Source organism: Topomyia yanbarensis, chromosome 1, assembly GCF_030247195.1.
Source record: "Topomyia yanbarensis strain Yona2022 chromosome 1, ASM3024719v1, whole genome shotgun sequence".
Classification (NCBI taxonomy): Eukaryota; Metazoa; Arthropoda; class Insecta; order Diptera; family Culicidae; genus Topomyia; species Topomyia yanbarensis.
In genome coordinates this window covers 215,055,562-215,073,920 of record NC_080670.1, presented here as the reverse complement: position 1 = coordinate 215,073,920, position 18,359 = coordinate 215,055,562, and the positions used below count along the sequence as shown (strand labels likewise).

The 18,359-nt window shown below is 42.9% G+C and overlaps 1 protein-coding gene across 1 annotated transcript in view; it reads right to left on the bottom strand.

The window, feature by feature from the left end:
- Positions 1 to 4,415: 4,415 nt before the first annotated feature.
- Positions 4,416 to 18,359, bottom strand: part of LOC131692291 (neuronal acetylcholine receptor subunit alpha-7-like) — a 257,213-nt gene continuing 243,269 nt past the window's right edge. Inside the window, exon 13 of the mRNA XM_058979263.1 lies at positions 4,416 to 18,148. Within this exon, the coding sequence (XP_058835246.1) occupies positions 17,996 to 18,148 (153 nt within the window). The 3' untranslated portion in view covers positions 4,416 to 17,995. The remainder of the gene's footprint in view (positions 18,149 to 18,359) is intronic.

Genomic DNA, 18,359 nt, shown 5'->3' with positions numbered 1-18,359 from the left:
CACCGGAGTCTCGTGGCTTTCACTTTTAGATTCTAGGAGTGCTCTCCAGTCCAGGAAACCTCGCTTGCAGCGAAGACCATGACACACATGAATTCCCCGAACGTTTCTAGGATGGCTGGTTGGCTATTATTTTTGTAGATGACCCTGTCCAGTCGCATCGAACGTGGTAGCTTCTGTACGAAATCCTGCGTTAGTGTCGGATTTGACAGGTGGTTTTTCGGGCCAGCTGCTTTCAGGTGGCCCACCAAGTTCTGAATCGAGAGGCCGAAAGCGTTTCCATGTCATGCCCTGGGGTCGAAACGCGCTGAACTTTAATTCATCAGCGATCGAATAATTGGCTCCGGTCTTCCGTAGAGCGTGCACAAGACTTGACACACTTGAGACGTGAGCCTATCCATCCACCATGGTCTAATGCAACCTTGAAAGTCTATAAACATGCGAAACGGTGCGCCCTAAAGAAACTTACGAAGCGGCCCTCTCTCCAATTAAGAGTCCATTATTTACACCTCAACATCCGCTAACTCCGCTCTGCCAGCCTATGTCGTGCCCAGAATAATCGTAGAACCGACCCCAAAAGCTTCTGGAACCACGTCAATGAACAGAGAAAGGAAACTGGACTGGCAATTCATATGTCACTCGAAGGAGTTGAATCAGTATCCTTGCCCGATATATGCAACTTGTTCCGAACACACGTCAGCAGTGTTCTGTTCGATAAAACTTTAACCAATGAACCGATTTCCGAGGCTGCCAACATCGTCCCTCCTCGTTCTCCTATTGGCTATCATCCTCCAATTACAACCACCATGGTAAACACTGCATGTTCCAAGCTGGACCCGATGGAGTTCCTTCCGTAGTACTGAAAAACTGTTCAAATAGTATTCTCGTACCGTTAGCGTACCGTTAGCAATGCTTTTCAATATCTCTCTACACTCGAGAACTTTCCTCAATTCGTGTAAAAGATCGTTTATCATGCCAGTCTTCAAAAAGGGGATTAAATCAGATATTTACATATTACATCAGAAACTCAACTCGGCTTTATGCCTAATCGATCAACTACCACGAATCTAGTATCGAACACATTTTTAATTTTTCGATCATTACAAGCACGTGTACAGGACAATTCGCTCTATACCGATTTCACCGCAGCCTTCGACAAAGTTAACCATCAAATAACTGTATCAAAACTGAATAACCTCGGATTCAGTGGTTCTTTTCTGAATTGGCTTCAGTCATATTTGACTCTTCGCGAAACGGCAGTAAAAAGTCGAGACCAAACCAGAACACATCTCCTGCCGCAGTCAGCTCTGGAGTTCCTCAGGGCAGTCATCTAGGACCTTTCATGTTTTTGCTCTATCTTAACGATTTAGACTTTGCAATAGACTGTTTGAAACTATCTATTGCCGAAGACTTCAAACTATACCACATAGTTTAAAACCTTCAAGATGCAGAATTCCTACAGAAACGGTTAGATTTGTTTTCAAACTTGTGTAAGATAAATAGAATGGAATTACATGCTTCAGAGTGTTCTGTCATCTCTTTCACCCGCAAACGCTCATTATTTACGACTACGACATTTCTTAAACTATTCTCAAGCGAGAAACTTCTGTGAAGGACTTATTTTAGATCCCAAACTCAGCTTTAGGAGTCATATGGAATATGTTATTTCCAAGGTCTCAAAGCTTTTAGAATTCATTTGTCGTGTTACTAAAAATTTCGTCGATGTTCATTGATTGAAAGATATTTGTCATCTGTTGGTACAAAAGACGAGGATGTTTTATGCCTGCTGGAGAGCGAATTTGAAAGAAGCTCAGCTCCAGGAGGCCTTTCTTCTGCTCCTAAAATAAACACTGGTAAACATGATCAAAGAACTTCATACCAATGCTAGGGTACGTCCCTTCAGGAATCGTTCGAGGTGGACTACATTTTCTGCATCCGAATGTCCGCAGGTGAGTGGAAATAAATATCGGTCATTCTTCCGAGTTCCTTTTGAATGTTGGCCAGCCCCATACACCAGGAGGTGCCGTGCGGCAATCTGCTCTTGTGTTAGCGTTTGGTTTGGTAAAGGGGAAAGAACGGGAGGAATCGGTAAGTTTTGCAGCTACGGAAAGTTTTTTGGTGGGGATGCTGCAGGGGGATAGGTAGTTCTAGACGTATTGAAAGAACTGATGCTTTTGGACTAACTCAAAAATCGTCTGCTAGGTCTTCAGGAATATCTTCGCGGTCTGAATTGACGGATTGATCATCGTCGTCCTTGTCATCTTGGATTTCCTCCAGCCTCCAGTATTTGTTGGGGACCGCTGTATCACATAACTTGAATAGCGTTTGCGCCTTCTGACGCATGATTTCTTGCTGCTTTTTGAAGGATTCCTTCCTTGTTTTTGTTGCATCCTTTCTGGTGCGAACTTTTCCTTCAGTTTGTGCTCACGTGCCGCTCCTTTTAGGCAAGCTTTCCCAGTCAAAAAGGGCAAGTTGCTGGCTAAAGAAGGGCTATTTGCCAACTCGGATGGCTAATTGCCGTTCAATTTGCCAGCAAATTGCTGGCAATTAGGGAGCTATTTCAAATGCAACATTTGGGCGATTTGCCGCTGTCAATTTTTGCCGCACTACCCGCCCTTAAATCGCACCCAAATCGCCCAGGGAATGCGCCATTTAATCGCCCTTAATTACCTAATATGAAAATTACAAATAATACATGAACCGCCATGTTTGAAAAACACAAAAAACAACCAAGTCCATTTCAGCCCCCGGAAAATATGTCTAAGTGTTGAAATTGCATTTGTTCCTAGGGGCAATTAGCAGAGGCGAGTTGAGTCGAACGTCAAACTGTTTAAATCGCCTGACCATGTTAGTCCTCATTTTTTGACCGGGTTCGTTTTCCATCCAACTGGCACGCTTCTTCCATCAACTGCCACTGCTTAATCTAGTTCTGTTTCAAGCAGCCCCCTGCTAGGCAGCCATTTTGTTCTAGCCAACAGCCTTTGTTAAAATCAAAACAACCCAATGCTATTACACGGACGACATTGGCCTAGAGGCGGCTAGGCCCACTATATGTTGACTACTGTCAAAGTCTGTATATCTCCATAGCGGATGACAGGAGTGACACCCCCCGGTTTCAAGAGTTCATATTTCTTCTGTCGAAGTTCTTCAGACATTATGTAGAGTATGCTTACACATTTGTTGACCGCATGATCCAAGTGGAACAAATAGGATTTTTCTGGAGCTTCCAGCAAATTACATTTTTATAATTAGTAATAAACTAATCTTAGAACTCACTCGATGGCCGCCAAGTTGCTTCTCCGTGTAATCTTACGACCGGAGTCCCGTTGCTGCTGCAAAGTGCTGTTTTCGCATTAGGTCTCGGTCTTTCTTTGAAAAACTGAGTTCCAGATAGAGATCTGGTGAACCTATAACAATCCTGATACGTTAGTTAATACACTTTTGTTACGTTTTCACCACCGACAAGGATGCGTACTCGTTCACCATTTGCTGATCAGTTTACACGCCGTCAAGGCTGGTGTGCCGACCATCGTCCGCTAGGCAATCATGCATCATAATCAGGATGCTGCCCCAGGCAGGAAAATCTACCGCCACAAAGTATTTCAGGTTAAATTTCGACCACAAAACTTATCTCGAAATGAGGAAAAATGACAGGAGCAAATATTTTCACGTTTGTGTTAATCAAGGCTTGCTTTGTCACTTCAGAGACGCTACTGTTGATTACCTGCTACGGGCTCTGGTCACATTAGGGCGTCTCCAAATGAAAAATCTCGGGTTTTAAATTTAACCGAGTGGCTTAGGAAGCAACGATTTTTCAGGTTTTGGGTTAGGTGTAAATTTCTAGAACAGACAAAACCAAGTCGTGGGCTCGGGTGTGGTTCAGGTTTTTTTTTCAATTTTATATTCGAGTGTTTGAGTTGAGTCAGGATTATAGGTTTCAGTTTCTCAATTGGTTATAATTGCATATTTACAAGGAACACGTAATTAGGTGTAAAACTATTCGAACTTTTTCAGCTTTCCAAAATTTGCTCATAGACAAAAGGAAATACTAATTCAAATTCAACCGAGCCTTCGAAGCACCATCTTCTCAAGGAAATTATTACAGCTTACTTTCTGGTTCAAGTTCGAAAAAAAAAATTTTTTTAACGTGATTTTTCTATCCCGACAAAATAAACTTAAATGAATTATCAAGTTCATCGTTCGTTCGGGGTAAAGATCCCGACAACGACCACGTGGTTTGGTCGATCCTCTGTGAACCAACGAACCCCCTATAAAACGCCGAATCGCTGCTACAGCAGCATGGGAAGTCATCACTGTTAAATGGCTGCGTTCGGATTCGGACATTCCGTCACATTCCACCGATTATTTTTTTTCAAATAATTATTTTTTATTATTTTTTTAACAAATACTTACAACCATTCTTGAACATTTTAAAATGTAATGATTGAATTTTATTATCGTAATTTTGAGTTCTCTGCAATGCGTTTTCACGTGCTGATCGTTCTGTTCTCTGCCCTCTGTTCCGAGTGTATACAACACTTCCCTCACTGCCCATTCAAAGGTTTCTTCTACGTTCCACTTTGCGCACTCGTTTCGTTTGATGCTTGGCTGCTGCTGCTACTGTCTCTTAGGGGGTTTCCTCTGATAGTTTTGTTTGATCTTGTTGCTCTATTTGTTATTATTATTATTGGTGATAATTGCGTGTTTCATGTTTTGTTGTTGTTGTTTTTTTTGTTATTTGCTCTTGGTTATAGTGTGCCATGGATTTTCAGTTTATTCGCCGTTTCGCTAGGATTTGTGGTATTATTGAACAGAATTGCTTTATTCCACATTTGATTGGTTTTGAAAGGGTTAGGGGTGGGGGGGAAGGTTTTTGTTTTCGTTTTCGCCCCTAGCGACCGAGCGGTCGCCTTGCGGAAGAGTATTGCACGTTTCAATCTAGTTGTTTTGTTTTGTAATTTATATAATCAAACTCTGAAAAGTCAATGGGAAGAGTTTTTCTGTGGTTTTTCTTTAGTTTATTTTAAATATTATTCGTTTCATTAGCGATTTTTTTTTCTTCTTTAGATTTAATAGTCAAATTCATTAAATTGATTACTTAATTCTGCTACAATTTATTTAGGTTAACTGACCATGTTCTCGTGTCCGTTTAAAAGAGTTAGTGTGAGTGTTTTATTTCGTGTGAGAGCGTGTTGCGAGCATGTATAGGGGAAAAAGGTGACAGTGTGTCTGTGTGCGTGTATATGCGTGGGAGTGCGGCGAGTGCATGTGTGTGTGTTTTATTTTAAAAGATCATCCTAGAGAGTTGTTGCTAGTGGCAACGACACGTTCCGCGGCATTCTCCTGTCAATTCGCCAGATTCAGCGCCTGCTACAACGTGACCATCGCTCGACGCCAATCACATTTCACTTCACACAATCGTATTAGTTGCCAGCCTCCGAACGAATACCGTTCCCATTGTTTATCGAAAGTTTACTTGTTTTTTTTAAAAGTTATCCTTAGTAGATTTTTTCATTATTTTATTTTTGTATAAAACGAGCTCTATAATTAGTAAATACCTATAACATTTTTTTTCACCTAGGTGGAGTAAACAATTTTCTTTTGTTTATTTTTTATTTCCTCTATTCAACGACTGAATTCGCCTAAACTGCATTTTTTTTGCATTGTTTGCATATTGTATTAGTAGGAAAAAGGTGCGAAGCCTGACTTCAATTGATATTGTCTGAAACGTTTTCAGTTGCGTTTTAGAACGTGTGTATCAGTGTGTGTGTTTTTGTGTATGTTTCAGAAATAGAGTATGTTTGTTTGTGTGTTGCGTGTAACAATTGGTTAAAGAACAAACAAAGTTTTTTTTAACACGGGAAGCAATTCCTTGTACGGCTCAGTTTTCGCGAGCACGTGGTTTGCATAAAGCCTAAGTAAAACGGAAACGAAACAATTCAAAGCCTACTGCGGTTGCGTAGTGAGTGTGTGTGCCGGGTGTGTACTTTGAAGCAATCAGTTTTTAATATTTGAACGTGCCTGTGAGTGTGTGATCCAAGCTTGCTTGGATCGCTGTGTGCTTGTTTTCAGTTATATAGAAGTATAATTTCAACGATCTAGTAAGTAGTTAAGAGAGTGTTTGATCTGTAGTAGTATGCGTGTAATGATTGTAGGTAGGGTTCTTGTTTGTTTTTTTTCACTGCTATCGGAAGTGTAGGTTATGAGTTTCTGTTTTGTTTACCTTACGGCTTCTCGTTCTAGCTTAGAGAGCCTAATATATAAGAATCTACCAATTGCCCGATACTGGCGCGTCCAGTGTCGGATGCAGTTAGTTTAGTTTGCGTCTTAAGAGCTAGCTTTTAGCGTAAATATGTTCTAACAATATCACCGTTTTTTTACTCACACACGGGGGCGCCCGAATCACAAACCGACGACTCAGCGTCGTGTGTTTTTGTGTGTACGTGTACGTCTGTGTGTGTGGGATGTATGTTTGGCACTACGATGTTTTGTCTTGCTTGTTTTCAGCGTTCACTTGATTTTTGTTTAATTGTTTAGATATTCATGCTTTACTCTTTTCTCGTTTTTTTTGTTTTCGTTTATAATTACAATTTAGTTTGTATTAATTACGCTTCAACTATACAGTACTTGTAGATTAAAAATGTCTAGTAAAATTGATTAGGAAAGTAGAATACTTTACAATAATTGACCATCGAAATTTTTTTTTCGGGGTGAAAATCGCCAAAACCAGGCAAAATAGCGAAACAATCGAATTGTAAGAACCAAATTCGGAAAAAAATGTCAGAAAAGCCGAGTATTAGAGCGTTTGCTATAAAAATTGCGCTGCTCGCTTAGAGCATGAGTATGTGAGTGAAAAAGTTCATTTTTTGGTTAAACAATTTATTTTTTGTTTATGTAGGAAGACGATTTTTCGTGTGTAATTGTTTTTTTTTGTTCTTGCATTTTTGTTACCTGTTCACTACAAACGTAACAACGTGTTTCTCTTTGTAAAGTAGTTTTTCTTGTTTGTTTCGTTTATCTAATCTAACCTAACAACAGCATTTGATGAGCTGTGGCATACATAAATAAATAGGGCGGGCAGACGTTTTCCTAATTGGTAACCAACTTTACACAGCTACTGCAAACAGAGAGAATCAAGCTCAATGAAGGGGAATTTAGCGTGTGGTGTATGAGAGAAATAACAATCAAAAACTCGTTCGGATGAATTGAAACCGAAACCCGTGCCTATTTCAGCCTAGTCTCACCTATACATTAGTGTTAGTGTTACTCTTATCGATCGCTTTTTATCTCATTGGCGCTCGGCAGATTGACTGACTGCCGCCCGCAATGAGTTTCTGTTTTATTTATAAAGTTTAATCCTTACTGTTTATTACCCTATTGTTTTGATACTGGGAGTACAAAAAATGAGTTCGAGTTAGTGTCTTGTCGCTCGAAGTGTCACTAATCGCGCTCAAACATACGCCTACTGGTTTTGTTTTTTTTTCGCTCATATCGAACTGGTTACTTTGTAGAATCTGATTTTTTTTTATTTCTATCATGGAAAGTGTTCAATTTGACATTTCCACTTTGGTATATGTGTGTATAAAAATAACGATTTGATCTGCTTCTCTCGTCGTTTGTATTTTTTCAACTATTAATTTATTTACACAATTATCTTTAGTCGATTGGATTTTATGCTGCTTAATGCTTTTTAGATTTTATTTCCGTTTCTGTTATCGGTCTTGCCTTTATACGGGATGGTTACTGTACTTAGTTATCGTTTTTTTTAAGATGAACGGTTCTTTAGTGATTTGCTTGTCTGTTATCATTTGCCGTGTGAAGTTCTAACAACCAGTTTTTTTTTTACTTCATTTCGTTATTAAGTTTGCTTGTGGTGAATAACAATTTTTTCTGTATTGTTTCGCGTACGAAGATACTTTTTATCACAGCATTTTTCTTACCCCAAACACCACCGTTATGATCGTGGTTAAGTCGTTTGTTGTATGTCTGCGTTTTGGTTTTTTTGTTGCAAACTTTAAGTTCTTCTTTTGGTTTTTTTTGGGAAGAAGCTTCATTGTAGTCGTGCGAGTGGCAGTCTGTGAGTGACGCCAATCTAGGATTCATCTTTCCGTTGGACAAACGTCGGCCATGTTGAAAAGCTATTCAAGAATATTTTATATTCATCGTAGGAGCCGGTTTTTACCCTTTCCTACACGGCTGACATTTACGAAATTGAACCCCGGTTCGACGTGTTTGCGAATTGATTTTATTGATTAAGCGACTATTTTGCAATGTTTGGATTATTGTGTTTTCGTTTCAACAATATTTCTGTATTCAACAACTTATGCCAGATATAGATCGAACATCGAAACTGTAGTGTGCCATTTGAATCTTTGCATTTCAGTAGTGTGAGTTTTTCAATTTTTGTTGGCGATGCTGCCAATATTTGAAACGTTTCTGCTCGGGTAACTGAGAGCATTGCGCTACAAACGTGTCGCCATCGTTGAGTGTACGAAAAACACAGATCGCAGTAAGCAGTGTATGGAAAAGAAATTTTTCATTAGGGAAGATATGTGGAAGCCAGGAACGCACGCTTGTTGCTAGGCACCGACTCGCTTGTTTACATTGAGGAAAAATGGAATTCGAAGTGAAAATTCAAGCGCGCAAATGAGAGTTTCCGACATTTTCCTGCGGTCATCTGCACAGTGCCAGCAAATTTGAAGTTTTGTTAGTAAACGATTGAAGTTTCGCGGGTGTTTTTTGCAGTGGTGTGAGATTAAAGTGCATTTGAAAAAGTGCAATGAAAGTGAGAAGAAAAATAAGAGTGTTTCGAAAAGAAACCCCAAGTGAAGAAGAGTGATATTTTCGCACAAAATAAGAACTACAGATGGCATTTCGTCCAAAACTCGGGTTGATTTTGTAGGAAAATGTTCTAGCTTCCTCAAGTAGCAGTTTCGTGGCAAGGTTAGTGTGTTGAAAAACGTATTTTTATATTTGCTCATGTCAGATACATGGGTAGGCACTGGAGAGGGGTATGTGGCGTTGGAGATATGTTGTGGCTCGCTTGTATGTTGTCCTTAAAACCAAAACAAAATATTCTAGAGTTTGGATGCTAAACAACGCATGTGCTTCAATAATAAATAAAATAGATCCAATAATGCGAACTTGAGTGTACCTCTAAGGACGGCGCAATATTCGCTATAAAGTTTGCAGATGACTCGTTGCCACTTGGGAGGGACCATCCAGTGGCAAACCCGACCGTGGAAGGATAGAGTAAATATCAGGCATTCATGTGTTCAGAAACCATCGACAATGGCGTGACAAATGTCACTAGTAGATAGTCCGAATCAACAGCAATCTATCGTTCGAACCTCAACTCGCTGGTCATCTAATTGAATGCCCACGGTTAAAAAAACATCCAGGTCATTGTACAGTCGGCCTGGCTATCCAGGACACGCAGATATTAAAAAGTGTCGATTGGTCTGTGTGACTCGAGAGCCGATACCAGTGTGAGTTAATAAATTACAAATGGTTAGATACTGGTTACCAGAGTAGAAGGTCTAGATGAATCAAGCTACTCTTTTTGTGTACAATACGTGACACTGAATGTGAAAAAAACTATAGTGCCGCAAATTCCACCCACGTTTCTTCATTACGGAGGGTATTAACGCCCACTACCTAGCCAGTGGGTCAGAGCACTCCAACCGCCATGACAATGAGATTCCTAAGGCCGTTGAGAAGTACTGAGCGATAGTATTGAATTACGGATACGCTTACGGCTACGCTAGACGTTTCAGAACCATGACCACCAACTGCCTTTGGTTTGCCCTAGAGACCTTTGCAACAGCGATTCTTTGACGACATTGTGACGCCGGTTTTGGATCTACTAAGGGGCCTTATAGAATAGCTTGGACTACTTTGGTGATCCGCCAAGACACCCTCGAACCCTCTGGACTCTACAAAACCCCGATCGGCAACCATGTTTGGGAAAAAGATTCGACCAGCTTTGTCGCCGACTGTCTTTGGTCTGTCCTCGGAGGACTACGTAACAGCGACCATTATATGAACGAAGTCTCGATCCCCAACGACTACGCTTTGCCGATGTTCGACCGACTAAGAAGCGGACTGGAACAGCTAAGTTTCCACAAAATTTTGTCCTGCATCAGGAGTACTCCCACGGCGAACTGGAAACAGCGCCTTCTGATTGTATTGGTGGTTCGTCCAGGACCTCCTTTGAACTCTGAACACCAGTGGGCTGCCATATTTGGGAAGGAAGATGTAACCTAAAAATGAGCTAAAAATATTCAATACCCAGCCTTGGGGTTAGGACGTCGCAACCACCGTAGCATTGGGATTCTTAAGGCCGACATGTTGGTGAAGAAGAAAACTGCAGTAGAAACCGTCCAGAGTCAAATCAGATCCTAGTCTAGCAGATTCCTAAAATCCAGAAATAATAACCCGCAGACCAAAGTCCGGACATCAGAGCGTAGAGTCTATATTCCATGGTTCAGATTTTAGAGTGCCGAGTTTAGAATTCACAGACCATCGGGCCAGAATGCTAGATCCCAGTCCCGAATACGGACTCTAGAGTCTAAAATATAGAGCTCAGTGTGCAGAGTCCAAGGGTCTCAATTTCCAAGTCTCGAGTCCAGAATGCAAAGTACTGAGACTAAAAGACATAGAAAAAAATGTGAGCTCAGGCCCCAATATTCAAGTTTCATAGTCCAGAGTTAAGATATCGGAGTCCACAGATCATAGTTCACTGCACAGATTTCCTTCCAAACCGTCGTAGAAATCAGATTCTTAAGGCCGTAGACGACAACTGAACGGTAATGTTGTATGTTGTATGGACACAAGAACCGAGCCAAAGTGTTTACGCTTCAAAATGTATCCAGGGATTTGAAATCAGTTCCTTGACCCCAGATATCACCGCTAGACTCTAGTCAAGAATGCGGAGCCTAGATGCAAAGTCGAAAGTTCTGGGTTCCTAAAACTCAAGTCTAGTTCTGTGTTCCAGATCGTGACGCCCAAGGTCGTAGCAAATCTCCGGACCTCGTAGCCCTAAAGTCAGCTTGCAGAGACCAGAACCTTGGAGTCCAGGGATTAGCTTTCGAAGCTCAAAGTTTAGAGTTTATTTTCCCGATTTCCAGGGACAAGAGTTCAAAGTCACGGTTGAAAATGCTGAATTGGAAGGTCAGTGTCCATAGTCCAGAGACTACGGTTACTGTCAGAGACTAGAATACTGAATTCAACGTGCCAAGTGCAGCGATGAGATTTCTATGTGCAGAGTTCGTGGTTCAAAATGAAAATCTGGGAGGTTACTGCCCAAGGACCTTTGGTCTGTCCAGAGAGACCTCTTGCTGGAACCGACTGGAACAGCTCTTCCTACAAAACTTCGTTCCCCTCCCACAACATGAAAAGGAATACATTGATGGTCACCAAACCCCGGTCGGTGATCTTTGGGAAGAAAGATCTAACCACCTCCGTTCGTCGTCATGGAAGATATAAACGCTCACCACAAAGCCTTACCAGTCCGGACATCCCAACTGTCTCGGAAATGAAATTTATGTGATCATAGAGTAACCTTCGCTAGAGGCACAATAACCCCCATAGAGCTAACGATTTGTTCTAGATCACTACCCGATCGAGGTCACCTATAAAATAGACCCTCCGATGAAATCGCGACGGCCGGCGTTGAATTCAACCATCCGGACTCTTCGTTTAGTTGGAGTGACTATCGTGGTCTAATCTACTTCCATTCCTCAACGGATGAAATATGAAGAAAGTTGCCGTGTTAGAGGGGTAAAGGTTCAGAATCCAGAGATCAGCGCCGCGCTTTGGTTGTAGTTTTCTCTCTGGTGACTGCGTCAGACCAAGGGCGACCTCTCCAGCACCGGGAGGGTGTGGTATAGGGCCTATTGGTAATGCGGTCATGGTGTGTTCCTGCTTGGATATGTTCGAAGAAACCGGTTTTGGCTGATCTGGGTCGTGGGGAACCTCTCCAGCCCCCGGTAGAGGTTGTGGCAGAGGACCTACAGTTGGTCGGGTTTTCACGGATAGTGGAGTTGATAGCTTTTGGCTGATCTAGACCGCAGGAAACGTTCGGTCGTGTTGCCTTAAATACGGTCGTACAGGCCGGTGTCCTTTGGAAATAGGAGAAGTACCTCCTCCCGCACCGGGTTGTTGGCCAGTACGTCCCGTATTGATTCCACCAGTTTATATTGTCGTCGGAGGTCTTCCCGGCAGTTGCAGAGGAGGTGTCCGAAAGAGAGTCGGGTGCTACAAGGGACGCAATTCGGTATTGGTGTGGGCGTCGGTTACTCTAGTGTGTTCCACCAGGAGCCGGAAGAGTATCCTTTGCTCCTTCGAGTTTACTCGGGCGGTCCTGTGTGTAGCTTTGGGATCTCGGCCAGTGGTTGGTGAATGTTCGTGTTGAAATCTCCGTAGATGTCGGCTGTTGGGGTGACGGGTTCGGGTTCGTTTCCCGTGTGGTGCTAGCTGATCAGCATCTATGTTCCCTATGATACCGCTGTGGCCAAGGATCCAGCACAGTGTAACCAGTGGCGCTCGATGGGCTTTACATAGGTGTGAGTGGTCGTTCCGGATACGATGTCCCTCAAGATTGACAAGGAGTCAGCGAAAATAACCGTTGGTTCGTCTGTGCTCCTTATGGCCATTGCCCCCGCAATGGCTGCCGGTTCCGCCTTGAAAACTGAGCAGGAGAGGGAAGGCGGAAGAAGAGCCCTCTACCCAGTCCGCTGATTCCCGCTCTAACGCCATCGTCCGCCTTGGAGCCGTCAGTATATACTTTGAGGTGTTGTTGGTACGTTCGGTTGACGTCCTGTATTTTGACATAATGCTACTCGGGGGATTCATCGATCATTATTGTGAAAGTGAGGCTGTCGTCGATGTTCGGTCCAGGGTCGTGGTCTTACGCAATGCAGCCGGGTGATGGTTGAGAAGGGCTTATTGGGGAACTCTTGGGGGATCTTGGTTGCGATGGTAAGAAGGTCACATTCGTCGCCCGCTGTCTGCTCGAGGAAGTTTAGCGCCCGTTTGAGAGTTACACTGGCTGCTTCCCAGCGTCACGGATGTACTCCGGCCTTAACGCAGCCTGCTTCGGAAGGGATGCTTTACTATACGGCGGTTAACCGTTCCGTATAGTGGCCCGAGGATAGTGGAGAGCCCGTCTAAATTTCGGCACGTAAGTTCGATCCCGTAAAATATTTAGCTGTCCTGCTATTATTTTTGGGGCGCTGGGAGCAGATAGAGCGGACCAGCCGTTTTTTCCTTTTTTATTCGACGGAAATGGGGTGTCAACGTAAGTTTCCTATCGATGGTGACTCCGAGGATGACTGGTTCCTTCCGAAAGGGTACAATAGTGTCGTTCAGGCGGAGTGGCCTGGAGTTGGCTAGGCAGTGAGTGCCGCAGCAATGAGTGATAGCGCATTTTTCGGTGGAGATATTGAATTCTGTTGCGAGTGATCATCGGCCAACGGCGTTGACGGCCGCCTGTATTGACATCTGGATACGCATGATGGTTTTCCCCAGGGCCACCAGGATGGTGTCGTCGGAGTAAACAGACACGTGGATACCTCCGGAGAGCGCTGCGAAGAGCGAGTTTATCCTGAGGAGGAATAATGTCACGACTAGCACTGAGCCTCGCGGCACTCCGTTGATATTGCGGAACTCCTCTCCCCCGAAGTCGACGACCTCTTTCAGAATCGTCAGTGAACACAATTTTGGGGGGTCGATATTCCCACATTCGCACTACAATCTCAGTCCATAGTAGTCAGCCGTGCACGGTAGCAAGTTTTGAACATTGGTGATGTCTGAATACTTAACCCCATCTATGACGACAAAGAATTGATCGACCAGAATACCGAGGGCTTAATCTAGATTTTATCGCCGAGCTGAATCACGATTTCTTTCACTTCGCAGCTAAACTGCTACGTAGCATACTGGCAAGAAGTATCAGTGCTAAGGTCGATGGTTGTATGGTAGGGCACCAAATTGTTTGCCTTTCATCCGTTGCTCTCTTGGGAAGTTTTCGTGGAGATCCCTCGGAGATAGAGACAGCCAAGACTTTTCACCAAGAGTACTCGCGATCCCCGCTACCATCATCGTTCGCGCCGTCACCAAGTCAGTCCGGCTAGGAAGTGACACAGACTGCATCAAGAGTCCCAGAGCTCATGGTTCCTAACTCATAGCTGCGGAACCAGATTCCAAAGATACCATGTTTAGACTGCACAGATCAGAGCAGAGTTGTTCAGAGGTCTCGAAATGCTTTACCAGAAGGCAGGTCCGTTAAGTGGTACAGACAGCCTACTACAAACTCATCGATCGTCGATGCCGGTGGCTCGAGAACGGGCAACAAAATCGGCATAGGGCTGAGCGGTATTAGAACTATTTAGTTTCCCCTTCTGTCTTCTGTATTTTCCACCGTAGATATTGCAATCATCCTGACCTTATCAAGGAATCTTGAGGGTCTAGGGACGGCTGGGTTCGATGTGGAATATTAAGGAACCACAGACACCCTGAATTGGGTTAGGAGCTGTGTGCTTGCAGCGACAACGTGGGTTAAGTGTAGATGCCTAAAATAGAAACCTTGACGAGCATAAAAAGGTGAATATCTTCTATACCTGCCTCAGCGCATTTGGTGAAGATTGAAGAATCACCAATTCCGCACCGTCCTCTACGGCACATGTAGTTCTCCGTTTCTGGTAACTAGCTTGTCAACAATGAAGTGCAAAATTTTCCACTGACGGATACCGTTGTACGCCACGACTTCTATGTTGACTATTTCAGTTTCCGTTAGCTGCGAACAATTCACCGGCTCACTTATGCAGGACCTGTGACTAACGGATTCGCTTACAAATTGCAGTAATCAGAAGCTATCAGCATCTGCTTTTTGGAATTTCACGTTTTGTTTCACATTCGGGCTTTGGGTTCGGGTTCACGGGTTCGACGTTACTTTGGAGTCTGCAATTTTCATCGATTTGTGCTGAAGAACCTTGAACAGTGTACCTTTTCATTGTCAAGTTCAGGGTCACTCTGGTAAGGTCTCAGGACGTCTATGCAACTCAACTCTTGGTCAAATTTGTGCGATAAGCTCAGGGCAGAAGAGAAGATGTTTCAGGACAACTTCCAACCACAATATAGGATGCGATGCGTTCCCGGTTAAATATCAAGTATCCCGAAGTACCACCAGTTGTCATCATGATCACCACCACCATCGTGGTCGAGTTATCCAGGTGTTCTTGACCGAATATATTCCAAATTTCCATATTGCTCGATCTTGGGTCGCCATCTGTTCTCGTTGTTGAGAATAAGCGCTCAGCGAGACAAATAAGACTTCTTGGATCGCTAGCTGCGATCAGGTCGATCCCACGATATTTCGTCACCGTTGCTAGGATCCGAGGTTCGAATAGCTGAGTCTGACCCACTTCATTGAAAAGAAGTAAAGGGCCGCTTTCGGAACAATCAACGATAATGCGGGGATGAATTCGATCGTTGCTGTTCTGGCCGGTCGGAAGATACCACCCAGCCGTCCCATTGAACAGCAGCCGTAGATCAGCGTGCAGTGAATATAAGTCGGTTAAGTGATTATTTTTGTTTACTTTTATTGTTTGTTTGTAAAAACCTCGAACTTATTGGAGGACGCTATTGTGCCGCCCTGGCACAAAGGGTCAGCCGAGTAAATAAAAACTGAGCCCAAGTACTGGCTAAAACCTTATCTGCAACAGATAGTAGAATGAATTTATCGGTGGCGGAAACAGATTCAACTCGAGTTTGGTTTACCGAGATAGCCTTGTAGAACTAAGGCTTTCCTTGTTTACTTATTTCAATACTTTGGAGCAGCTAGAACAGCCATTTCGACTTGGTTGTAAGGTTTTAGTAGAGCGTATGTGCTTTCGCTTGCATATTTATTGAGGTATTTTGTTCGAAAAACGTTGATTCAACAAAAATCAATCTGAAAATAAGTAGCAGACGGTTTCTCACAACATGAAGATGCGAAATGTGGGAGGTAAGGCATCCAGCAGACCCATGAAGCAAAATAAACAGGATACTACCCAATGTAAATAACAACAGTAGTTCGTGTGATACGAAGTGCAAAAGAGCGACAAAATCAGACTACGAGCCGTTTGCTTGTAGCGGCTACTCATTAGAATGGGTTAAGTCTGCAGGCGTGTCTATCCCAAGAAACACCGGTTGTTGACTAGCAGTTTGAGCAACATAATTCGTCACATAAAGGTATACGGCAACGATTATTGAGGTGGTTTAGCAACCAAAAAAGCGAACGTGTAAAAGCTTATGCTTATGCAACTAATCGTAGTCGTTGCTTGTTACAAATGCTACTTTGGATGTGTCTCAGAACATTCTCTACTATTATAATTCTTCTGTCGAAATTAGACGTTTTTCATCCATCGCACGGTTTTAAAAACAAAAATATCGCAGATTTAACCCAACTGTAAATTTCAAACAATTCTTAATTATTCGCTTTAGCGCATACTCGTTCGCTTTCGAAACGAGTACAGCACTGATCCACCCGGCCACAACCCAGTTTCCATGTTCGATTCTCAATTAATTTTTAACCCTATTTTTTGATTTATTGACTGTTTTGATTCGATTGCAAGCAGCTAATCGTAGAGCAGCGTTCTGCCCTATGCTTTCGTTCTTAGCTTCCTAGTATTTCCTATGCAACTTGACTAGCAAATTCTCAGCGTAACATAACTAAACTATCCTTACCTTATGGCATAATATTCAACAACCTACATATTAGCTAGTTTTTTTTGCTTCTTCCTCACTCCGTTAATCGTCGCCCATCCGTCAACAGTTTGATTAACTTGCCATATTTTTTCTTGTTCGTATAAAAAAGATCACTTACGTATAAAACTTCACTAATTAGTTTAGTCATTATTAACTAATGTCTTCAATAAGTTTGCTGCGACTCTTGTGTTTTATTCTCTTTCTCAACGCTCCACTGCTTTTATTTTTTCTCACAAGCAGTTTCGCGAGAGTGTTTCCGAAAGTTTCGGTAGAATTTTAGTACTACTCGTGTAGTGAGTTAGCACGGGGGAACTTGCCTAGTGTCGAAACGTAACAAAGCTATGAAAGTATGAAGTTTGAGAATGGTGAATGCACGGTTTAAAATTATTTACATTCCACCGGAAGAATTGCACTGTCTCAGCAGGCCTGGAGAAGTTTGACAGTTGATCACGGACAAACCTTTGCAAGCCGTACGTCGCCGGGAGCTGATGCGGGGTGCTCTAATAAAATCTATCAGTTATGTACATTCAATGTTAGTTTTGATGTAAATATAGAAACCGGATTGAATCAAGTAACTTGCTATGATTTTCGTTCATCGCTTCCCATTCCACATTTTGTTCTAGTTCGAAGTCAACTTATCTAAACTGATAAACAGTCAATTACACGTGTCCTACGTTTCGTCTAAACCACTTACAAAAAGGAAACGTTTTAAAAAGTAGAGAAAACTACTCACATTGCATGACGTTACCGAGGAAACTATTCTGTTCGATAAAAAACGGCCTGCTTTGATGTTCTACATACTTTCGCCCTACGTCTAACGCCCATTCTATCTCCGATCGCCTACGGTTGTCCGAAGTTGTTTTGTTTACGCATCGTTCATTAATTTAAAACTTTTCACGAAAATTTGAACATATTTTCTTAACTTATAATCAGTCACCGCAAACAGTTGAGTGAGTGTCCCATTGCCCAGCAGCACCAGAACCGCCAGCAGGAGTGCAACGGAGGCCAAAGTCACCACCAGAACCACCAGGGCCAGTGTTCCCCCGAGAAGAATCCACGAGGTCGGATCGTCCACCGTGCCGCCACCGCCATCTCCGGGCGAGCGCAGAATTGGAACGATCTCAATGTGAGCGTTGTTGTCTCCGGCGTAGGCTGGGTTTGTTGTCGTCGGCGTTGTTGTTGTTGGAAAGGATGTGGCTGCTGTCGTAACTGGTGCTGCTGTGGCTGCGGTTGTTGTTGATGATGGTTGTTATGAGAAGATAAAATTAGGCGCTGAAAAGAGTACAGCCAGCGTCGCGATGAGCGTGAACAGGGTGAAGATGATAAGGCACAAACGGTCGACCACCATGGCGGCAAACTTCCAGTCCCGGGTCACCTCGCCATTTTCGTCCTCCTTGCGGAGCTGCATATCCCGGGGGAAAATAACCGTCAAATAAAGTCACGTTTGCCAAACAGGTAAACAAAAAGCAGCAACGTTTTCACTATGACAACAGAAGAAATAACAAAAGCACTGTTCACTTTGACAAATGAAAAGAAACTTGAAACGTGCGCGGATTGACAACAAAAAAACAACTAAAAATAATAGAAAATTGATCCAAAAAAGAAAATCAAGC